Source organism: Myripristis murdjan, chromosome 20 (genome assembly GCF_902150065.1).
Source record: "Myripristis murdjan chromosome 20, fMyrMur1.1, whole genome shotgun sequence".
Taxonomy (NCBI): domain Eukaryota; kingdom Metazoa; phylum Chordata; class Actinopteri; order Holocentriformes; family Holocentridae; genus Myripristis; species Myripristis murdjan.
The window spans coordinates 10,906,175-10,916,409 of record NC_043999.1 but is presented as its reverse complement, the minus strand read 5'-3'; the positions used below and the strand labels follow the sequence as shown (position 1 = coordinate 10,916,409).

At 40.9% G+C, this 10,235-nt stretch overlaps 2 protein-coding genes across 3 annotated transcripts; both read right to left on the bottom strand.

The window, feature by feature from the left end:
• Window positions 1–68: 68 nt before the first annotated feature.
• Window positions 69–2,726, bottom strand: chmp5b (charged multivesicular body protein 5b). Its single transcript, XM_030079521.1, has 8 exons — window positions 2,658–2,726; window positions 1,835–1,939; window positions 1,635–1,681; window positions 1,409–1,502; window positions 1,234–1,305; window positions 818–926; window positions 576–691; window positions 69–423 (listed from the first exon to the last, which is right to left on the bottom strand). The coding sequence occupies exons 1-8, from the start codon at window positions 2,724–2,726 to the stop codon at window positions 373–375; spliced, it is 663 nt and encodes a 220-aa protein (XP_029935381.1). The 3' UTR covers window positions 69–372.
• A 3,646-nt stretch (window positions 2,727–6,372) lies between these two features.
• On the bottom strand, window positions 6,373–9,936 carry LOC115378823 (kappa-type opioid receptor-like). Of its 2 annotated transcripts, none has more exons than XM_030079336.1 (3): window positions 9,695–9,936; window positions 7,381–7,733; window positions 6,373–6,974 (listed from the first exon to the last, which is right to left on the bottom strand). In XM_030079336.1, exons 1-3 carry the CDS (start codon window positions 9,934–9,936, stop codon window positions 6,445–6,447), a joined length of 1,125 nt encoding a protein of 374 aa, XP_029935196.1. In that variant the 3' UTR covers window positions 6,373–6,444. The 2 variants fall into 2 exon arrangements, with proteins under 2 accessions (XP_029935196.1, XP_029935197.1); XM_030079337.1 differs by having other exon boundaries at window positions 9,710–9,729.
• Window positions 9,937–10,235: the final 299 nt, after the last annotated feature.

The window sequence follows — 10,235 nt, the reverse complement described above, 5'->3', positions numbered from 1 at the left end:
GTGGCTTTATATAAATGTAATAGCTTCTGAAATCCTTCTTACAATTTATCACACAAAATAAAGGCGCATTTGGAAAATATACAATTTATTTTTTGGCAACACAACACTGCAGCAGCTATAAAGCTAATAGAATCCAATTTCCAAGAATAATCTCAGAGAAATAAAGTGTTTGTTCATTGAAGAGAGAATAACAATCATAGCTTCATACTGAGGTTGTCCTGATTTGGTATTTTCCATCATTCGATGAACAGAAGCTCCTTTGGTAAGAACTGTTTTCAGCGTTGCCACTTAAGGCTGGGAGTGTCATTTAGATAAATATAAAAAGGTTATGATACATATGAAAGTGGAAAGAGTGTTGCCTCTGAAGCCTCTTTATGTAGCAGGAATCTGTGGAAGGCCAAATTCATCCACCAGAACGCCGTCCTGTAAACACAAAGAGGAAACATGAACCTGTGCTTCATCAAGGCAGAGTGAACTAATGAGAGGTCAGGATGCAGCCGCCACAAGGGACACACCCTCGGCTGAAGCTGATTAATTCATGATGTAACCTGTAAAATCCTGAAACTGATAGTTACCCTGTTGGTTGACTTGTCGCCGGGCAGACCCTCTGGGATGTTTGGAGCAGACGAGGCCTCATCCAGGTACGAGTTGTCCTCATCCATCAGGAGCTCATCACCCAGGGCATCCAGCTCTGTGCACAGCAAAGACGAGAGGAGATAAATCCTCCTTATCAGCCATAACAACAGAGTGAGAACCAGAACTGCTGCAGTGTCGAGATAATCATCCAAAACTTGTGGCGTAGAAATGCTTCACTCACCTGCTTCCAAGTCGTCCTCGTCGATGTCAGGTGTGCCGTAGCTTCTGCTCAGCGCCTCCTGCACCTCATTGGCGTCCTCCATCATGTCCTCCAGCTGGTCTTGAAGATCCTGCATATTGAAGAATATGAAATGAGTTAAAATATTCCTTTACCTCAGTGACCCACCCACAAAAGTGAAAGATCTCCCCGGCAGAAAAAGAAATGTGAGCCGTTTCTTTTAGCTTTTTAATCAAGCAATGCCTTAGAGGTTTTAAAAGCATTATGTTCACTATTATCCACCAAGAGTGACACACACATCTCTTGAGATTAATAAGGAAAAAATCCGTAGCTCTGGGCAAAATGACATTTTGCTATTATGGTTCCCCATCCATTAAAAAAAAAAATCATTGCTTTGAAGTAAATATGCAGGCAAATACCTCAATCTGGTCAATTTTAACATTCTTGTAGGCTTTCTTCATCTCTTTAGCACCAATTTTCATGGCATCAACCTAAAAAAAAAAAAAAAAAGACAGGAAACATTAGTAACACACCACATTTCCTTGCCCATTTAATATTCTGGATAGAATTATGATGACACATAATGTGACTTACTGTGGTTTTAGTGTCTTTGAGGGTCTGGATTGTGTAGTTGGCCTGCTCCATGTTGAAAGACTGCTGCATGAGGTTGTCTCTCTGCCCCTCATACCTGGACGAGACGATAGTTGTTAGGCTTTCATAATGGTTAATGGAGAGGATAATGGCTTGAGGAGAAGATATGAAACTCATAATATGTATTTTGTTAGATAACAGTGATTTCTTGCATGCAAATGTGACTTACATCCTCTTCTGCTTCAGAACTCTCATCGCCTTCTGCTTGACCATATTCTAGTAGATGGACAACAATATTTACTACATCATTACAAGTTAACATGGATTTAACTGGACACAATATATAATGACACATCAGCATGAGAGACCACTGCAGCATATATCAGCTGACATGTACTCATATTGGTAATCCTGGATGAGAAATGTCACCTTTGAGGGGCCATCTCTCATCTTCTTCATCTGATCTTTGTACTTCGCAAGTTCGACATCTAGCCTGGCAATCTTCTTGTCAATGGACTCGGCTCGAGAATCAACCTTTTGGTAGAGAGAAAGGAGGACAGAGAGAGAGAGAGTGAGATGACATCTTGTTCATCTCCAGTATAACAACAGGATAATGTTTCCTCAGTGGGTTCAGTGGTGAATACAAAGAAAGGAAAAAACTCAAGCTGCTGTTCATGTGTTATTCCATTTAACACATGTGCACAACAGCCTAATTAGCATAAAGTGGATGGAGGTGTACCATCCGCTGTTCCCTGCCGGGTCAGCCCACATACCTCCTCCAAAAGGCTAATAATAGCTCCAGCTAGACAACCAGTACGACTGGTTACTGACGGCCATGTCACTGAGACTGGGGGAAGGCCCCTTATCTGCTCCGTGCCGACCAAACCCCTTAAATCCCTTCTTAAATTACCTTTCTCTAAGTGTTTAAATGTGATGCTGACTCACAACCTGGACACACACTGACGGTTTGTTTCAAGACGACCTCACTTTACTTATGTACTGACACTTTATGTACAACTTTAACACCTTTAACATGCTCGTTTGGGAAGTCAAACATGTTTAAAACTCACTTAATAACTAAGATAATACTTCTTGTGACTGTACGCTGATTAAACACAGCGAACAGCAGCTTAGTTTATCCTCCTGAAGCTTAGCTAACTGTTAGCTTTGCCAGCTAGCTCAGCTCAACACGGGACTCTTTGTTTATTTTGTTACCGACAGCGCTAAAAAACTAAACTAAAGGTGTACTTACACTTCCTATGCAGTCCGTGAGGTTTGGCGGTGGGCCTTTAGGCTTTCCCCGACCAAATATACGATTCATGTCGCCAAGGAATACTTTAATAACACGAAAACAAAGATAGATGTCAGTAACTTCGCTAGCTGTCACAGCCCAGTCCAGCGAAAGACACCCGGAAGAAACTCTGCGATGACGTCATGGAGTCATGTGATTTGTCTCAACCAGCCTTTTCATTCATTTTTTTCTTACACAATAAATAACTAACAAATGTGTATTTCTACAAATCTTCAGATGTTGAAAACACAATTAAAAGTTGCAGAGGAGAACCTGAATTGGTAAAGCATTGTTTTTGGTCTATTTCTTTTTGGACTCAGATAACTAGCCATGATGTACAAAAAAAAAAACAAAAAAAAAAAACATGTAAAAATGTCATTATTTATTTTGAACATGATAAATCTAACACTGATCTTATGGTAAACCTATTTAGTCTATATGGTAAATTTCATATTCATAAATTCAGAAGCTTACCCCAGTTTCATTGTTTTTTTAATGTCGATTGAAAGACTATATAAAAATAAAAATGGTGTAAAAACTAAAAAAAAAAAAAAAAAAACCTGCCAACCTGCACTGTGAACTCTTTAAAGAGGACTAACCTATATGATGCATTTTTATTCTGTATTGATTTTTACATGAATTGAATCAATTTTTCCCAATAGTTTTTGAATTAAAAATTTTAAATGTTATTTTAATTCATACTTCTGTTCCTTTGTACACTATGTTGAGCATATGTCAGCAAAATTTGTTTATTTTAATGTGTTATCAATAAAGGTTAAAAAAAATGTTTGTTATGAATGGAGGGGTTTTCATATATGAAGCTTCTTTTTCTTAATTAAGTATGTTTATTTTAATATGTTTTTTTTTTTTTTAGATTTGTTTTTTCATGTTTTTTTTTCTCAACTTACCTTCAAAGAAAACCCGAGTCAAGTCATTACACATGCAAAGTAAAGTGCATAACAGTATTAGTCATTTTAGTACTTAATTTTTTAAAATGTGCCACCCACCCGCCCACCCACACACACACACCCACACACACACCCACACCCACACACACACACACACACACACACACACACACACACACACACACACACACACACACACACACACACACACAGAGCAGGCCTACATGATAATGTCCAGGACTTCCACTTGAGGGCGCTGTTGGCCCACAGTTAATTTACAGTGCAGGTGAGCTGCATGTGACAGACTCCTCAGCTCCTGTCACAACATATTCTCCCTCTGCAGATTATTGACATGCAGCGTTTCTCCTGTTCTTCTGCTCTGAGTGAGCCATCGCGAGGCAAACAGAAACAAGCAGAGTTAATGGAGCACGGCAAAGGTAGGATGACATTTATGGCCCGACCCTGTATTCAAGGAGAGCATCCACCCAGAGATATTAGGAAAACCTCATGAATGCAAGAGAAAAAAAATAAAAAAAATAAAAAAATCAATGTGAATTTGCTGAAGCTGCTTTAATATTGAGCACTGCACAGGAAGCTTGTTTTGACTAATTATAGGAGCACACAGATTAAAACAAGATGATGAGGTTACACACAAGTTTCTTAAAGGTAATTTCCCTGGGGTTTTTTTTGGTTTTTTCTCATATGTAGGAACTCTCAGTCCAAATCCAAAACCCATAAATACCTTCTGAGTTTTTTCTATGTACATGTTGTAGCTCAAGAGCAATCCTCCCAACTGGAAAAAACAAAAAAATGACATGAAAAATATAGAAGATGGTGTGTTTATGAGGTGGATTTTTATTTCTCAGTTGCTAAAATATCAGCTCTGGTACTTGTCTAATGAGGTAGATGGCACAATTAAAATAATAATGTCTTTATTTGACATTCGTTTACCACAGCTCATATGAAAGCACATTCCAAAGCATATTAGTTTACAGCAGCACAGACCAGAAGCGTTAACTCTGCAGGTGACCGGAGATCAAACACGTTACTGATTGGTGCACATATCATAGCAGTGATCATCGACATGCTACAGATAAAAGTACATTTCAGTAATGTCTGTGCAAAGGGTTTTTTTTGTTGTTGTTGTTGTTTTTCTGTTTGTGAGCTATATAAATAAGGTACAGTCTATACATGATACTGTACATTGTCAGAATACACTCAACCATGTGCACAAGTTCTTGAAACAGCTATCCCAGTTTTCAGATTGCAGTGATGTAAATACTTTTAAGAGCACGACTGCCTCGATGGGAGTATGTGCATCAAGGCCAAGCTATATACACAGCACATGTGACTGATTTATATACGCTGAATTGAACAACTCGTCCGCCTGGATGCTGCTCCAGAGGCGAAGTTGATAGAGAGCCCTCTGTCAAATTTTAAATACACATTCAAGTCCAGGATTTTCACTTTAACGTATCTCATCCCATGTGATAGACTTCCTTTTTTCTTTTCATTTCTGTTTTTTTTATTTTATTTTCTTTTATTTTTATTTTAAACCTTTCACCTCTCATGCAATTCAAAACTCAAGAATCCCACTCGGTTCTCTCGCACTGTGGTCAATCGCCGCAATACAAAGGCTTCACAATGCAGATGACTCACCAGACAGACGGGGTGACCCCATACGCAGGGGTGTCAAGGGCTATGAAACACGCTTTGCAATAAGTGAGACACGTAACTACCGCTTGGGTGTATAAACATTATGAAATACATTTTATATACAGTATGAAGTGCTGTTTTGACCCCATCCGTCTTCTGTTCCTAAATCATTCTCCACAGCTACAAACTCATTTCATCCTGGACTGTTAAAGGCACTTTTGGCAAAGGAGGAGGAGGGCAGGAGAGGGCTAAATAAAAAAAAAGGGGGTGGGGGCGGGGGGAGTACAAACAAACTGCAATTAAGTGAATTAATCAGACGCATAAAAAATATCGATGCAATATAGGAAACCTAAAAAAATTGTATCTTAATGTCTCACTAGTCCCCCATTTTAATCCAATACATCCCTGAGAAAACTCAGCATTATTTTCTGGTGACATCTTAGACCACACTGTCTGGCACATGCAATAATAAAGTTCATAGGTAAAGTCATAATACATATAATTTATTATTATTTCTTTGCTCCCTAAACCCCAAACCTTAATCTGTGTAAAGCCTGACCCCTAGTGGTGAAAAGTAAAGTGTCTGGTGTTTGGTGGCAGGTGATGTCACCACCCATAGAGTACAACAGGTGATGACATCACCTGCCACCAAAGACCAGGCTCCCTATTTTTCACCATTAGATAAAAACTAGACCATTACTTTAAAACTATTTAAACATAATATATAAATAGAGGGACGGGCATTAAAATATAGGCTGTTAAAATTTACTTTCTTCACATTTGGAGATTTTTCCCCCTGTTCAACAAAAATAGGTTTCTATTTGTGCCCCAACAGAATACATAACACTCGCTTCAAAAAGCAAATAATTATTTATCCCAACTCAGTGAAATTCACTGATGTGGGAGAAATCAATTGAGGTGAGCAAAGTTAAAGGGCAGGGAAGGCGATGGGGCGGTTACCAATAGATGGCAATTCATGGCATTTTTATATTAAGCTTTCATTTGCCTTCTGAAGTGAAACTGCATCACTGGTAGCGGAGACTGAAGTCCACGTTGACGTGTTATCTTCAACAACAGAGTCAAAATGCTGTTACAGTCTACATTGCTGATGTGACTTGGGTCAGGCCCAGGTCGTTTGAGTCCTCTTTTCCAATGTGGGAGATCGAAGACAGTTCCATTGTTAGTCATGTGGGCTTGCTGGTCCCGTCTGTGTTCTCCAGGGGAACAGGGGCCTCCCTCACGGTGCAGTGTGCCTTCTTGCTCCCTGGTACCCTCTCCCCCTTCAGCTTGGCGGGGAGGCAGAAGTCCTTGAAGCAGCGTTTGAAGTTCTCATCCAGGAAGGCATAGAGGACGGGGTTGAGGCTGCTGTTGGTGTAGCCCAGAGCCACACAGAAGAAGTAGGCGGCCATGACGGCGGTGGTCTCCGGCACGCTCACGAGGGCCTTGACCAGGATGAAGATGTGGATGGGCGTCCAGCAGACCACAAACACGGCCACCACCACCACAACCAAGCGCGTGATCCGGCGCAGGTTGCGGTCCTTCTCCCGCGAGCCGGACAGCAGGCGCACGCTCTTCAGCCTCAGGACCATCAGGGAGTAGCACACGGTGATGATGAGCACAGGCACGACGAAGGCAAACACAAACACGCATATCTTCATCAGCGTGTCCCAGTACACGTACGGTTCAGGGAACTGTAAGGCGCACTCTGTCGTGCCTGCAGGAGGGGCGGAGGGAGGGGGAGAAGGTGATTTGAATGATGAACTGCTTTTTATATGACAAGCTGTCAAGGAGCAGCTAATCTGCACTCATAAGGGAACCCTTTGCTCTAAAAACACTGCTCTTTTTCCTGCCTTCATCTGCATTCAGGAATATTGTGCGGCTAATAGAAACCTCAATGCTGCCAGATGGACCAGATGGAATAAATTTCTGCCCTTAAAATATGATGGGTGCATGCTTGAACTTAATGAGCCATGCTTATTAAAATGACTGACATTTCTTCCTTATTCATGCTACTGACAGTATCTAGTAAGTACATCAGTATTCTAGCAAGATCTGCACTCTGGCATGTCTTGTTAGCTCCAACTTTGAGAAGTTTCTCTTGGGTGGAAGCTGCTCCTCACCGTTGTTGGTTTGGGTTCCGCCCAACAGAAGAGCAGGTATCCCCGCGGCTGAGGAGAGTATCCAGATGCACACGTTGATCATCTTGGCTTTGATTGGCGTGCGGAAGTCCAGGGCTTTCACCGGGTGGCACACGGCCACGTAGCGATCCACGCTCATCATGGTGAGGGTGAAGATGCTGGTGAACATGTTGTAGTAGTCGATGGAGATGAAGACCTTGCACACCACCTCGCCGAAGGGCCACGTGTTGAGCAGGTAGTCTGTGCTCTGGAAAGGCATTGTTGTGGTGACGAGGGCGTCAGCGAGAGCTAAATTGAATATGTAAATGTTGGTGGCTGTCTTCATCTTTGTATACCTGTTAAAAGTGGGTCAGAACAAAGCATGCCACAGCTACAGCAGTGCGCAATGGCAAGGAATAATGAGACAACCACATAAAACTTGGTCAACCCATCTTGGTGAACATCTGTCAAGACTGCCAATACTGCTGCACATTACATCTGGTCAAGTGCATGGAGAAGACCTTTGCCCTCGGCTCATTATGAATAAAACATCAGCTATTCATGTAGCTTTCTTGAATCAATACATTGAGATGCAGTTCAGGCAACAATTTGATCAATAATTGCTCATAATGGTAACACCAATGTCTATATTCATTTCAGCATAACCTAAATTCAAAAGTTTTAACACAGAAGTCATAGTAAAATCCTAAAATAAAGCCATATATGTCCAGGCATTACATGACTATTACATGGACAATATTCTGTGTGCAATTTTTTTTATTAGTTATTTATGTAAAAAGCCCTGACAAAGTCAGTTCAAAACAATAAATCAAAATCCATTAAACACTACAAAATCCATAGTTAGATGGGTAATCATGCAACCCTAGCAACATGTACGACTGCTATTTAAAGCTATATGAGGTGGATGCCGATGTCAAGCCTGTTTGCTAATGGATGTTAAGCTCTGTGTGTTCATTATGTAAGTTGACAGGTTCAATTTGCAAGTTTTTGGATCATTGTAAATCATTACATTCATTTGCACTAAATCAGCACTGAGCCTCCTCCCTCTGTTGAACCCTAAACCTTGCTAGGCAGATTTGTGGGAAATATTGCAGTTTGACCTCCACTGAGCCATAAAACAGGAATATGTGTGGTATACTGGAACCGGAGCGAGGAGATTAGCCTCCACTGACAGACGATGCAGTCAATCTGATTTGAGGTAATCGTTGTCCATGGTCTGGAGCGTTCTGGATGGCACTGCTGCATTTCACGTGATGTCGCAGGAGATTTGTTGTTCGCACACACCATAAATAATGTGCAATGAGGTACAAGCAGGGCTATCAGCATGACAAACCACCACTGGTTTAAACTATAATTAATATGATGTCCACTCTCAATCTAGACCAGGAGTGATTTATAGAACAGGGACGTTTCATTTTGAAGTTCTTGAGGTTTATTTGATGAGTGAAATATTAGGATTTTGGGCAATTTTCACAGTGTAAAAACTTAAATTGCAATGCTTCACTCACTCACTCAGCCCTGTAAGGATATGACTGATGATTAGAAATGTTCTAAATAAAAAAAAAAAAAAAAAAAAAAAAAAAAATGAGAGCAAGAATCTTGATCTTTCCAAAATGATTCAGTCTTCTTGGCCATGATTGGTACAGTAAAGCTGCACCAGTTCTTGTAAACAGCTTGATGCAAAATCCATCTGTATGTGGGTCTTGCCCCATCATTAGGCAGCTCCTTCTGTTTACAGACACATTAATTCATTGCTGCACAGACGAGCTGATTTCTTAAGTGGATTTTCCGAGCAGCGTGCCCTCTTTCTTTGAAAGGGGTTGTGTCTACAGAGTGCAGGTCACCCAAAAACAATAACAGAGACTAAAGGCAACTTGGGCATAAACCACTTGGCCTAGGAGTCACTTTAAAAGCCCAGGGGTTGCTGCCAGTGCCTGTCCTGTTCTGCAAGCAATAACATTTACAGTGAAGAAATACCCTCTTGCAGCTGGGCCTGTTTTTTTTTTTTCTCTCTTAAAAGGTGAAGACAACATTATCTTTTCTTGTGCACAGCCTTTCTTTCACCCACAGATCATGCCCCTGCACCCACTTTATCATTTGCCTTTACTTAATCTCATTAATTCCATTAATATTGAAAAAAAGGACATAATGAATGCCCCATATAACAAGGACAAGCCTATTCCTGTGGCATTATCTTACAGGGAGTATTTTTGTGTTTAGCATCTAACTAAATTTAATCATGGGATTACTGTAATTTTTGTGTTTATTTATTTATGTATTTTTTCTTGCAACTTACCTGATGATAACATACATGACGAGGCAGTTGCCCAGCAAGCCGACCACAAACACCACGGAGTAGACCGCAGTGATGATGGGGATGATGGGAGACATGCCCTCCTGCTCCCAGCTCTCATCCTGGGTCAGATTGTGGCTCTCTGAGTATCCGGAGAGCCAGGCTGAGGAATTCACTGAGCAGTCTTCGGCAGGCGAGGAGAGGCACTTGTCTTCCTTGAAAATTTCAAAGGGAGCGCTTTCCATTTCGACACCTGTCCACGAGTTCAAAAACGCGCTGCAACATTAGGCTCCAGATGCATAAATCAACAGTGAGTCTCCATATGGCAGCTGGATATGAAGAGTTCATGTGCAAACGCATAGATAATATTAATCGAAAAACACAGACTAATGCATAAATTGGCAATATTGGATTTTAGATTCATAAAGTGTGTGATATTAAGTATTACATACAGCAGTCACTTTCGTTTTCCCACCATGAACTCTTCATATAGTCAGTGATGGCAGTGGTAAAAAAAAAAATGGTATACCATGATATCCAGTGT

Coding starts and splice junctions, on each gene's coding strand:
- chmp5b (XM_030079521.1), bottom strand. CDS start 2,726: ATGAATCGTATATTTGGTCGGGGAAAGCCTAAAGGCCCACCGCCAAAC. Junction 1,940..2,657: donor TCACGGACTGCATAGGAAGT/GTAAGTACACCT, acceptor CTCTACCAAAAG/GTTGATTCTCGAGCCGAGTC. Junction 1,503..1,634: donor GTTCTGAAGCAGAAGAGGAT/GTAAGTCACATT, acceptor CGTCTCGTCCAG/GTATGAGGGGCAGAGAGACA.
- LOC115378823 (XM_030079336.1), bottom strand. CDS start 9,936: ATGGAAAGCGCTCCCTTTGAAATTTTCAAGGAAGACAAGTGCCTCTCC. Junction 7,734..9,694: donor GTCATGTATGTTATCATCAG/GTAAGTTGCAAG, acceptor CACTTTTAACAG/GTATACAAAGATGAAGACAG. Junction 6,975..7,380: donor CGGAACCCAAACCAACAACG/GTGAGGAGCAGC, acceptor CCCCTCCTGCAG/GCACGACAGAGTGCGCCTTA.